Raw genomic sequence first — 13,880 nt, 5'->3', positions numbered from 1 at the left:
ACTAACCAGGATTATACCTATGTTATGTTATAATTTGTCCCATATATTCGGCATAAATTCCAATAGAATAACGAAAATCATCATATGTCGTACATGAGGGCTGAGGTAATTCCTGAACCGATTTCACTCATTTTCAAATTATTAGAAGGAAAATAATTCTTCTGAATAAAATTAAAATATCTGAGCGATTTACCGATATTTTCGGTGAAAAATTACCCTTGGGTACTGAGTTCTTCATGTTCGATATCAGAAACCTTGAAAAGTTATAGTCCTATCTCGACAATTTTTCCACAAGTGATGTCACATTTTATAAAGTGAAAGAATGAGATGGGAAGTAGATGTGGTTGTGAACAGATTTTTCCCATCCGTGTCATCAGGGTGTCAAGAAAATATTATATACCGAATTTCATTGAAATGGGTCGAGTAGTTCCTGAGATATGGTTTTTGACCCATAAAGAGGCGACGCCACGCCCATTTTCTATTTTAAAAAATCTAAGTGAAGCTTTCTTCTACCATTTCTTCTGTAAATTTCAGTATTTCTGATGTTTCCGTTAGTGAATGAACGTACTTATAGTAATATTCGACATTACCTATTGTCCGATTTATGGTGTGCAATTGGGTACGTAAGGGAAGTGACTGCAGAAAGTTTGATTTATATAGCTTTATTGGCCTGCGAGATATATAAAAAAAATACATCCAAATATGCCACTCCTTAGTGGGATCCTCCGTACCAAATACTACTTTCATAACTTTATTTATATCTTAGTTATGACACTCTATATGTTTTCGGTTTTTGTGGAGATGACAATGATCCGATTTCGCCCATTTTCTATACCAATCCTCTCATGGTGCCAAGGAAAACGTTTATAAAAATTCATCAATTTAAGTTTAACTTGCACGGCCAGACGTACTGACGGACGCACAGTGTGAGATTTAGTCAATCTAGCATCTCGAAATTCAAAAAACATAATGTTTTGGTAACTCGCTCATATTTTTTTTTACGTGAGAAGAGACCCCAATTGTTACGAAAACAAACACAAAAGAGAATAAAAAAATGTTATTGGCGTGATAACAGCTATCAAACACGTGCAATTGCATTGCATGCTACAATTCATTTGCAAGCTTGCATTGATCACAAAAGTTTGAGTGATCAGGTCGAAGTTGTGAGTGGTTTTTTTGGCCTAAAATATTTTTTGTATTGAAGGTTATTACTTAAACTTAAAATTTTTGTTTTATACAATATTTATTTTTGCACTCAAGTATTTTGAAAAAATTGTTTTATAACCACATGAAAGGTAAGACAAATTTTAAAGTTTTCAAATATTTGATAGACTAGAACTTCCAAGTCTCACGGAGTTCCGTGATGGGAATGCCAGCAGAATCTTTGTTAATGTGCCCAAAACAAATTTAAAAAATAAAATCCTGCCCATATTTTGCCTTTTCTTAGTATGAGTGAAATATCGCGAGAGGAACTATTTTGGATTTGGTTGAGCATGGTGAAAAGCGAAAAAACAGAAGCGGTCGAAATGCACGTTATATCAATTTTTGGACCAGATGTTGACGATACCAAAATTAAAGATCGTATAAAAAAGCTTTGCTTCCAATTTCAATCGCGATGGAGCAAATCTCACCGTAATAAAGCAAGATTTATGCATGACAATGCTATTTGGCTAAGTTCAAAAATTTCTGCTGTTGATTCAGCTTCAAAACAAATACCTCAACGCGGAAGGCGAGAAAAAGAGTTTGCTGAAAGTGCTTCGAGTACACAAAAACGGAAATGCAAAGAGTTAATATCAAATGTAGCTTCGGAACAATTAACTATGGCTACCGCAATGTATCTGAGATCCTGTGAAAAAGAGACTCAGCAAATACTAATAACTAATTTTGAATATTTTCCATTCTTTTAAGAACTTTCGTTGAATGTTTTAGTTTTTCCTTTTTATTATGTTTTAGATATCAATAAATTTAACATTGAAACAACATTAACTTTTTATTTTTCTCATTTGCAAAGAATCATCGAAAACTAAAGTTCGAAACTTGAAGAATTTTATAGAAATGGTTGTATGTGGGTGCTTATATCAATATATCGACAATTTTTAGTTAGAAGAGAAAAAAAGAAGAAATTTTGTTTATAAATGAGTAAAAAAAATTGTCCCCAACTAATGGTTTTGAGGATAGTTCGGAACTAGTCCCCTTTGACACTAGTTGGAACTAGTTGTCTTTCACCATATTGAAGCTTATAATCTCCTTAACGATCGTGCCAAATTTCAAGTTCATATCTCTACAACTTCATATAAAAATTAATTTTGATATGCTAGATTGACTAAATCTCACACTGTGGGACGCACAGACATCCGGATTTCAAATCTACTCGTCATCTTGATCCTTTTCTCTTTTAATTATGTAAAAAAAAAAACTATTATACTCTCTTAGCAACTTTGTTGCGATCGTATACAAGATCATTTTCTAGCAATTTTTAATTTTTGAATTTTTCATTAAAGCATAATTGAGTGCATGTGAACAACAAACTTAATGACCTAATTTATGATTTAATTAATTCAATAATTTCATATTTTTGTTAGCGATATTTAATCGATGTTGGATAAATCAATGGTTCAGAGACGTTACGAATCGGCTTAAATTTTGCTCATCTCTCTTATTTACTCATATTCAGCAGCAGCGCCAGTAGGCTGTAGGCATTATTCATGGTCTATTAGGGAATAATTAAAAGTAGTTATTAGTTACATGCGGAGGTGCACTCATGTCATGCAGCAGCAACCTTTGTGAAGACAGGCAGGCCCACCAGGAAAAAATCTCCAGCCTTTATGTGCGCTGGCCGCTTCAACAGCTCCATATACAGATTCATTTGCTTGCGCGTGGACGGTGAAAATTGCTCCCAACTGCTGTTGTATACGCACGTTGTCAGCGCATCCGAATTTATGGTAATCTCATTGGCAAAGTAACATGGGAGGAATATTTGCAGCGTCAGCACGCTGGCAAATTGCAACATGGCTAAGAATTGGCCTGGATTCTCGCTGATTTGCATCTGCAAGGCATTTCAAAGCAAGGCAAAGTAAAGCAAAGCAAAGAGCACGACATCGAGGTCGCATTACAAAGGCGGGCGGACTGTGCACTAAATTGCATTTCAAGTTGTGCAACGAGTGCGCAAGCAAACACACACTCAAACAAGGATGATGGATGGGGATGGGGGTGCACTTGTACTTACACTTTGTAAGCGATAGGCGCTGAGGCATAAAATGAAGGCGCTGAGCACAATCTGCACCAGTATGGGCACGGACACCAGCGACTCACATTGCGTTGTCAACCTGAATTGAATGCACAAAGTACCGTTATTATTGGACACGCTTCAGCAGTGTTCTAATAAAGCGCGCGCTAAAAGTGCTCTCTCTTACCTTTTGACTCTTTTATGTAACTCGATTATGTTCATCAGCTGTTGCACGGCCAACGGTTCACTCAGATGCTGCAACGCCATTAGACGCATGCCAATTAACTTGTATAAAAGCGCTACGTGAAAGAGGTAATAGCACAGCAGCATATCCATGGTGACGTTCGAGATGCAAGTGAGCGACATCGCTATCACCTCATAGCCGTAGGCGTACCAATAATTCTGTGCGTTGTGCCATTCGAATGGCAGCCAATAGTCGTAGGGCAGCGAGTAGCCGCTCATGAATAGCGTTGCGCCGAACGCCGTAAAGAGCACACCCGCGCCGCCGCCAATATAACAAACGACAATGCGCGCAAAGAGACGCTGCTGCCCACACCACCAATCGCGCTCCACATCGTTGCGCAACGCTAAGCAGTCGCTGTGATTGAGCTCATGCATGAAGTGCCAAGCGCACCTCTCCATGCGCCAGAAGTTCAGCGCCAGCGCCATCATGCCCACTTCGGTGATGGAGATGTACAGTATGTGATCGGCGCGTTCCCAACGCGTCAGCGCTTCGATCCACATGAGCGTATTGTAGGTGAATGTGAGCGGCACGTGCAGCAGATAGCGGTAGTAGCGCCGCAACCAAATGCTGCATTGTGTTGACGCGGCGCTCTGTGGGCGTTCGTTCCACATTGGCCAGAGTCCGAGGAATTGCAGCGCGCACATGAGTACGCGCGCAATGCCAATGCGTTCACGTCGCTCCGCTGCTGATGTTTGTGTCATTTTGAGTTCGACTTTTCAAATGTGTTGCGAAAACATCTTATAACCTATTTTATATCAAGATACCAAGACTTTGATACAAAATCTTTCTTGGGTATGCAGCGCATTATATAAATAACCGCATTGTTGCATGTCTTAATGATTTATTGATATTATTTAGGTCTTTGACTGTCTGGTATTGATCTATCATTTAGTTACATGCTTGCTTCGTGCCACGAATTAGTGTTGCAATTCTTGATATAATAAGTCATAATAACAATTGGGCGCCTACAAATTTTCTATAATACTTAGTCAGCCGAATCAACCAGAGCGCGCCATTCATCTCTCCTTTTGGCAGTTTAGCGCCATTTCTTCGCTGAACTATGTCAATGTCGTCGTATAAATCGTACAACTCATCGTTCCATCGTATGCGATATTCGCCATTGCCAATGTTCAGAGGACCATACATCTTGCGCAAAACCCCAAGAGTCGTCTCATCGGATGTAGCCATCGTCCACATTTCTGCGCCATATATCAGGTTGTTGAGGTGTCGAGAAAGGACTTCTTTTCAATTGCCTCCTCAGTCCAAAGTAGCACTTGTAGGCAAGAGTGATTCTGCGCTGGATTTCGAGGCTGACATTGTTGGTGTTCTTGATGCTGGTTCCAAAGTAGACGAAACTATCTACGACTTCAAAAGTGACGTGGGAGCCAAGACGCAAATGCGCAGATTGTTTGTTTGATGACAGGAGATATTTCGTCTAGTCTTCACTCACCATCAGACCCATACGCTTCGCTTCCATATCCCGTCTGGAAAAAGTAGAACTAACAGCGCCGTTGTTGCTTCCGATGATATCAATATCATTCTTATAGAATATTGTACCTTCTCTATTTAGCTCTGAAGCTCATATTATTTTTTCCAGAAATAGATTGAAGAAGTCGCCTTGTCTGAAGCCTCGTTTGGCTCGAAGGGGTCCTTCCCTATCCTGACGGAGCTTTTGGTGTTACAGGGATACCAAATTCAGACTGGTCTTTTTCATGCTATCGAAGGCAGCTTTAAAATCGATGAAAATGTGATGTGTATCAATTCTTCTCTCTCGGGTCTTTTCCAAGATCTGGATTTTCTAGGTCTAAAGTCACACTGATAAGGTTCAATCAGGTCGTTGATGGTCAGCTTTAGTCTTTTATACAATAAGCTCGACAGGACCTTATATACGGTATTGTGGAGTCTTGTCTACAGACAATGTTTTGAAGAATATTAGGAACATTTGACAGGATTGTATTTCAATGGATAGTCCCTAAAAGCTTTCTTTGAACTTTCTCTCTCCTTAATGGATACAAACCTGACTACGGATTTATTTTATGAATCATTTCTATTACTAATAAACGAATTACGAATAAACTTGTGGCTTACATGAAAATAATAAATACTAATACTAAACTAAGTTCATAAGGCAGTCTAAACAGTTAAACAAAAGCTCAATAGAGTTTAGAGGATTGTGATAAAATAAATTAGGTCCGACACCAGAGAGTTGTACTCTTTAACCGACTATGAATTTACATATGATAGAATTCAGTTGTAGAGGTCTATTAAATTTAAATTGACATAAAGCTTGGGATCATGGTATATGGCTAATGTAATTCGAAAAAGTAAACTGTAATTTTGAATAAGGTTTGATTATGAGAACCGAAAACTCTTTAAAGGAGAAAACCTACAACGGAATCATTCAAAGAAATAAAAACTATGGCAGAGTTACATGAATCAGGTTTCTTATGGGTTTCGCATTCGTTCTGTATTCTCTTAACCTGATCCTTAACGGGTTTTTCTTGTTTCAGACCACAAGAATTTAAGACCATTTGGTAGGAATTTTAACGGTAATTAATAGGCTTACTCTGTAGTAAAATTTTAAATCATTTTGTTGATTAAGAACACTTTACTTTTCAGCTTGTTTAGTAAAATGTGAGAGAAAAACTGGTCAATTCAGCTATATTCTACATAGATGTTGCTCGACGCTAGACGCCTAAAAGCCTAAAAGCTGCGTATATCAAAAATATTTCTATTTAATTTATTTTACTGTGATTTAATTCTTTTGACTGAAACCACAGCACATCATGTGGAAATCTCATTTAAGATAACAAGCACTTAAATTCGCTATAAATCACAACATTTTCTACTGACGCAAAAACAATTCAAAATATGCTGGGAAAATCCAAGCCAAGCGTGCATATTTCATAGAGAAAAAACCGTAAAATCCTGCAAATCCAATTAAAGTCATTAACTTTTTAATTGACAATTAACATAATTTTCTCTTTTAATGAAATGCGCCAGGCGGCTTGACAGTGTTTGTGCTGAGCCATCACATATGAAAATTAATATTTGTTTATAGACATATACTGTATAGAGCAAGAGATGGCTGTGTGTGTGTGTAGCTATGCAACACTGCCTGCTTTTAAGTTTAAAGGGAGGTTGGATCAGGGTTCATGCGACTGCTTTTTAAAATGTAAACGAACGGCAATTTCATACAATTAGCTGTATAATAACAACTGCATATTTAATGAAATGAAATTTCGTCAACAACAAATGCAACACACGCACACATAATTATCTCACAGAGTTGGAAAATACAACGCAATTTCAGCGCTTCCATCGATTGCTGAGTTAAACAGCACTCTTTAACTCAGCGGTTGAGCATTGTTTGCGTTGCGTGCAACGAGGCGGTACTGTTTTGGTGTCAATAAGTGGCAACAGCGCAAAGTGTGCGCACACATTTTCCAATTAAAATTAAGTAAAAAATTTTAAAATTATTTGTGGTTTATTTATGCTTTTAATTTCATTTTGTATTTAATTATAAATAATTTAAAAAATTTCTCAACAAATAACTCTGATTTTCACCACACACAGCTGGCGCATTATCGTCAAACACTGGCCCTTCATCTCGCAACCGCTGGCGCTGGTGGCCATCGCCGTCGGCTTATGGGTGATCGCCTATGTTCTGCTGCCCGATTATGCGCTGCCAAATACGCCGATCATGCGCATTTGCTTCCTGTTTGTGGGCGCACAGCTGTCTGGTGTGCTGGTGACCTTCCTACGCCTGCCGGACATGTTAGGCATGCTGTTCTTTGGTGTGATCTACACCAATGTGGGTTTGGCTGATTTCACGGGTTATGATAAATTTGAGGCATTTTTGCGGTGAGTTTTCATATTTGCTTCATCATTTTCATATTTATTTGTGTTGTTGTGTTTTTCAGTGAGATGGCGCTCATAAATATTATGCTCTTAGCCGGTTTGGGGCTCGACGCAAATGCCTTCAAGAAGCTGTGGCTTATGATTTTGCGGCTCACACTCGTGCCAACGATCGCTGAGGTGGCAATTATTACAGTGATCGCTAGATTCACTTTGGGTATGCCATGGTTTTGGGGTATACTTTTGGGGTGAGTGTACAAAAATTAATACGGTTGAACTTTTTTTTTATGGATTGTGGGGATTCGAGTCTTCCGAGTTATGGAAGATAATTTGTATGAAATTTGACTTCTATGCCAATTGAAGAGTTCGAGTTATGGAGAACTTCGAGTTATAGAAGTTCAAGTTATAGAAGTTCAACTGTATATATGGGTACAGACCCTTTATAGTTTGGGTATTCTTTGTTTAACTATAACATAATGTTCCGATATTTTTATACTCTCGCAACAAAAGTTGCTAAGAGAGTGTTATAGTTTTGTTCACATAACGGTTGTTTGTAACTCATAAAACTAAACGAGTTAGATATAGGGTTATATATATCAAAATGATCAGGGTGACGAGACGAGTCAAAATCCGAATGTCTGTCTGTTCGTCCGTCCGTCCGTCTGTCCGTGCAACGGATAACTTGAGTAAAAATTGAGATATCTTAACGAAACACGTATTCATTGGCACCCTGAGGATGTTGCTTTCGAAAATGGGCAAAATCGGACCATTGCCACGCCCACAAATTGGCGAATACCAAAAACCTATAAAGTGTCATAACTAAGCCATAAATAAAATTATAAAAGTAAAATTTGGAATAAAGGATCGCACTAGGAAGGGGCATATTTGGATGTAATTTTTTTGGGGAAGTGGGCATGGCCCCGCCCCCCAAATCGATTATTTGTATGTATCTCGCAAACCAATTAAGCTATCTAAACCAAACTTTCTGCACTCGGTTCTCTTACGTACCCTACCACACAGCATGAAAATAGTTGAAATCGGAAAATAACCACGCCCACCTCCCATACACAGTGGGTTAACTCACTAACGAAAAACGTCAAAAACACTAAGCTTCACAGAAATAATAGCAGAAGGGAGCTGCACTGAGATTTTTTTAGAAAATGGAAAATGGGCGTGGCATCGCCCACTTATGGGTCAAAAACTATATATCAGGATCTACTCGACAGATTTTAATGAAATTCGGTATATAATATTTTTTGTCACCCTGATGACACGTGTGGAAAATCGGTTCACAGCTGGCGCATTATCGTCAAACACTGGCCCTTCATCTCGCAACCGCTGGCGCTGGTGGCCATCGCCGTCGGCTTATGGGTGATCGCCTATGTTCTGCTGCCCGATTATGCGCTGCCAAATACGCCGATCATGCGCATTTGCTTCCTGTTTGTGGGCGCACAGCTGTCTGGTGTGCTGGTGACCTTCCTACGCCTGCCGGACATGTTAGGCATGCTGTTCTTTGGTGTGATCTACACCAATGTGGGTTTGGCTGATTTCACGGGTTATGATAAATTTGAGGCATTTTTGCGGTGAGTTTTCATATTTGCTTCATCATTTTCATATTTATTTGTGTTGTTGTGTTTTTCAGTGAGATGGCGCTCATAAATATTATGCTCTTAGCCGGTTTGGGGCTCGACGCAAATGCCTTCAAGAAGCTGTGGCTTATGATTTTGCGGCTCACACTCGTGCCAACGATCGCTGAGGTGGCAATTATTACAGTGATCGCTAGATTCACTTTGGGTATGCCATGGTTTTGGGGTATACTTTTGGGGTGAGTGTACAAAAATTAATACGGTTGAACTTTTTTTTTATGGATTGTGGGGATTCGAGTCTTCCGAGTTATGGAAGATAATTTGTATGAAATTTGACTTCTATGCCAATTGAAGAGTTCGAGTTATGGAGAACTTCGAGTTATAGAAGTTCAAGTTATAGAAGTTCAACTGTATATATGGGTACAGACCCTTTATAGTTTGGGTATTCTTTGTTTAACTATAACATAATGTTCCGATATTTTTATACTCTCGCAACAAAAGTTGCTAAGAGAGTGTTATAGTTTTGTTCACATAACGGTTGTTTGTAACTCATAAAACTAAACGAGTTAGATATAGGGTTATATATATCAAAATGATCAGGGTGACGAGACGAGTCAAAATCCGAATGTCTGTCTGTTCGTCCGTCCGTCCGTCTGTCCGTGCAACGGATAACTTGAGTAAAAATTGAGATATCTTAACGAAACACGTATTCATTGGCACCCTGAGGATGTTGCTTTCGAAAATGGGCAAAATCGGACCATTGCCACGCCCACAAATTGGCGAATACCAAAAACCTATAAAGTGTCATAACTAAGCCATAAATAAAATTATAAAAGTAAAATTTGGAATAAAGGATCGCACTAGGAAGGGGCATATTTGGATGTAATTTTTTTGGGGAAGTGGGCATGGCCCCGCCCCCCAAATCGATTATTTGTATGTATCTCGCAAACCAATTAAGCTATCTAAACCAAACTTTCTGCACTCGGTTCTCTTACGTACCCTACCACACAGCATGAAAATAGTTGAAATCGGAAAATAACCACGCCCACCTCCCATACACAGTGGGTTAACTCACTAACGAAAAACGTCAAAAACACTAAGCTTCACAGAAATAATAGCAGAAGGGAGCTGCACTGAGATTTTTTTAGAAAATGGAAAATGGGCGTGGCATCGCCCACTTATGGGTCAAAAACTATATATCAGGATCTACTCGACAGATTTTAATGAAATTCGGTATATAATATTTTTTGTCACCCTGATGACACGTGTGGAAAATCGGTTCACAACTACGACAACTTCCCATATAACTCAATTTTGAGTTCCATCTGATTCCTTCACTTTATAATATATACAAGGAACCAATGAAGATAGCAAAATAAAACTTTACACAAATTCTGTATATTATCTGTGGCATCACTTGTGAAAAATTTGTCGAAATCAGACTATAACTTTCCAATGCCCCAGATATCGAATATGAAGAACTCAGTGCCCCAAGGTAACTTTTCGCCGAAAATTTCGGTAAATCTCTATCTTAATTTAATTCAGAGGAAATATTTTTCTTCTAATAGTGTGTCTCTGCACCAGAAAAGATTAAAAACAGGTCATAACTTCCCTTATATACGAATATATGAGAATACCTAATTATAGGACTTTCAAAAATACTATGAGCTTAATAGCTTATAAATCGGTTAATATGTGAAATATATTTGTGCCGAATATATGGGTAAAAATGTGTGTTTTCTTAATAAAAATATAGCTATAAATTACGAGAGTTTAAAATGTTCGGTTGCACCCGAACTTAGCCTTTCCTTACTTGTTTATATTATCGCCATCTAGTGGTTAAACAGTCTCCGTAATATAAAAGATCAGTTCCTGCAAATTTTATTAGTACAGTAGTAGATCTCAGTAGAGAGCAAACAAATCTTTGGTGAGGCCAAAATAAAGTCCTATTCGGTTTAAGCCACCCTTGTTGAAAATTAATCGGATATACATAAGAACAATGTACATGAGACCTCAGCGAACGCAGATTCCACAAAAAAATAACCTTTTCTCTTTGGATAATACTTGATAAGATTACAAGAACACCAAACGTAGATTCGATAAAAAGCTAGCTTAATTAATTATGTGACAAAAAATGGCTTCTGATAATATTAAACCGAATTCGTTTAATTTTTGACTTCTTGGTTGTCAGTGAGAACTTCTTTTATATACAATTAGCTCTCTGTTAGTGAAACCAGTTAAAATTACCCTTCAGGCGCCTCACAAATTGGTAATAATTCTTCAAATAAAAGATTTTGAACTTCAAACTAGTAGAATATGGATGGAAATAAGGAATCATTATAATATCACAAATAGATGGCGCTAATCAGAGTTTCACTAATAAAATTCATATATGTTAGGTGGTAGAAGCGATATTAGAATTTAATTATTGTAGGAAGGACAGCTTTAAAATTGAGAATTCTATTTATTATTTATTACGACGTATATAAAAAAGCTAAACTAGGGGAAAGGATGGTAAACTTCTTTAAGGCACTATATATCTTGAGTGAGAAGTCGTGGAGCGGAGCACTTTGGTCTTAGTTAAGGAACATTTTTTAATTCTTACCACAAGCAAAATGAATTTGAGGTTAAGACTTTGTTTCAACATTCAGCAAAGAGGATGCTTGTACACGACATGAGTTCAACGCGCTTTTATATTTTCACTTAAATAATTTCTTTATAATTTCAACAACTAATCACATCAATTAATACTTAAATTTAAGTTAATTATTCAACTCGCTTAAACTTTAACTTCAAAATGAAACTCCACACCACGCACACCACAAAGTCTAAAACATGTTTAACGCTTCGCAAACTCACATAAATCGCGCGCTCATTAATGCCATTAAATAACATGGAATTTTCCCCTTTTAATCCACGACACTGACAGGCTTGTCATCACCGCAGTCTCTCCGAACGTGGTCGTCACCGTCATGCTGAAGCTGCGCGAGGAACGGCTGGGCCTGAATAGCGGCATACACACATTAATATACGCCATGACCAGCTGCAATGACGTCGTTGCGATTTTTCTCTTCGGCGTCTTTATGAGCGTCATCTTTTCCACGGGTTAGTAAATTGGCGCGCATTAATTACGCCGCCGACATAGTAGTTTTGCCGCGTACGCTAGTGTTAAATTGAGTTTAATATACTGTATTTAATGTGTGCTATTTAACTATAGATAAATCGTTGACGGAGCAGATACTGCAGGGACCCATTGGCATTGGTATTGGCATTGTATTTGGATATGTTTATGGATTGATGCTGACCATTTTGCCCTCCACAAAGACGGTAAGTGGGTTTTTGGGTATATTTTTGAAAATAAATATGAGATTAAAGCATAAAAATGTTATTTTTAAATAACTGTTTATTATACCGTTACACACTATGGCACTCATATGTGTTGGCATAAAGCTGATTATTATTTTCCATTTTAACATTGAGCTCGGCGAATTGAGTAACAAAGATAGAGTGAAAAGATTATTTTGAAATATTTTAGCATACTTCTCGGCGCGCGCCATGACAGCCACTTACATGCATGCGCACTCGCGTACAAGCAACAAAAGCAGTTTAAAACTAATGCTATTAATTTTACACACACGCATACCCGAAAACTCAACACAAACACACTCGCATGCATAAGTGCCCAATACGCGGCGAGGTCACCGTTGTATCTCGAAATTACTGCATTTTATCGTTCATAAAGCGCCGCGCAAACGAGCTGCTGCTGCTGCTGAGACTGCGGCTGCGGCTGCTGCAATCTTCGTCGCCACAATTGCGCTGTAACAAAGTCTTACGTAAGCGCCGCGTTGTTGCAACAGTAACAATGGCACAGCGCAGCTACGTTGTTGCCGCACAAACCCCATATCACTTCCGAAACGTCACATATCAAGTGCATCACATATCTATTTCCCCGGTTTTTTCATACACACACACACACACACTCACACAAAAATACATGCGTTGTGTGTGCGTTTGCCCGCCAACACATTTGCTGCAAGTTGCACCGTTAATGGCGCACATAATCAAACGTTGTACGCCACGGCACTCGCACTCAAGCATCGCCGCCATCATCATCACCAGTCTTATTATTTCTTTATGCCTCACGCAGCGGGGGTTCCGTTTTAACACTCGAGTCGTTCGACGCCAGTACCGATTTCGGCAGCACATTTATTGCTGCAGCTGCGGCCACCCAGCTCTGTGCACTGCTAGACGGGTTGTTGCATATTGAAAGCTTTTGTGTGTGTGTGTGTAAGTGGGTCTGAGCCAGTACAGGGTCAACTGACTGTCTGAACTTTTAATCATAGAAGACAATTTGGAACGAGATAATTTCTTTAAATTGGTTAACAAAGTCTCAATGTAGAAGCTTAACGTCGAACTTATCCCATAACCTCAATATATAATTACGAAATGAAATTCGAAGATTGGCTCTCAAGAATTACCTCTGCAAAACTTTTATTATTTTTTGACCATTGGTGGGCTGCTTGGGTCTATTGCAGTTTATTCTAAGGCGAAAATCCACACACACACACTTCTTAGGATCGTCGAAGACTGAGTAAATAGCAGATCTACAGCCCGAGTTTTGTTATGACTCTACCAAATTGTAAGACCCTTAGTTGATTTTTTGGAGTGGACATAATCTTGGTTCCATATGTTACAAATCAATAATTTCGTCTTAATATTGCAGTTGTTGTAGTGTCATCAACTTTGCTTCCGCCGTTTTGCAATAGATGTCTCTAGGGTCAAGCACTGGTCGAGTAAATCGTTTTATATCGATCTTGTAAATTTGTGTCAACTTTAACCCAACAAAATATTTTTAGAGATCTGTTTGCATCCTAAACTTATTCTCAACTGAAAATGTCACTTTTTGAGCCGAATTCTCGACATTTGTCTCTAGGGTCAAGCACTGGTCGATTAAATCGAGTAAATC

At 38.5% G+C, this 13,880-nt stretch overlaps 2 protein-coding genes across 3 annotated transcripts in view; one reads left to right on the top strand and one right to left on the bottom strand.

The window, feature by feature from the left end:
• The window catches only part of LOC105209509 (sodium/hydrogen exchanger 9B2), a 76,006-nt gene that overhangs the window by 40,416 nt on the left and 21,710 nt on the right, over positions 1-13,880 (top strand). For both annotated transcript variants that reach the window (XM_054225750.1, XM_054225751.1), the window contains 6 exons: positions 7,047-7,334; positions 7,394-7,576; positions 8,624-8,911; positions 8,971-9,153; positions 11,844-12,019; positions 12,132-12,241. In XM_054225750.1, the coding sequence (XP_054081725.1) occupies positions 7,047-7,334; positions 7,394-7,576; positions 8,624-8,911; positions 8,971-9,153; positions 11,844-12,019; positions 12,132-12,241 (1,228 nt within the window). The remainder of the gene's footprint in view (positions 1-7,046; positions 7,335-7,393; positions 7,577-8,623; positions 8,912-8,970; positions 9,154-11,843; positions 12,020-12,131; positions 12,242-13,880) is intronic.
• On the bottom strand, positions 2,433-5,390 carry LOC114803660 (odorant receptor 94a). Its single transcript, XM_054225753.1, has 3 exons — positions 3,414-5,390; positions 3,227-3,326; positions 2,433-3,046 (listed from the first exon to the last, which is right to left on the bottom strand). Exons 1-3 carry the CDS (start codon positions 4,169-4,171, stop codon positions 2,765-2,767), a joined length of 1,140 nt encoding a protein of 379 aa, XP_054081728.1. The 5' UTR covers positions 4,172-5,390; the 3' UTR covers positions 2,433-2,764.

Source organism: Zeugodacus cucurbitae, chromosome 2 (assembly GCF_028554725.1).
Source record: "Zeugodacus cucurbitae isolate PBARC_wt_2022May chromosome 2, idZeuCucr1.2, whole genome shotgun sequence".
Lineage (NCBI taxonomy): Eukaryota > Metazoa > Arthropoda > Insecta > Diptera > Tephritidae > Zeugodacus > Zeugodacus cucurbitae.
Note: the sequence above shows the minus strand (reverse complement) of the source record. Positions and strands in the feature narration are given on the sequence as shown.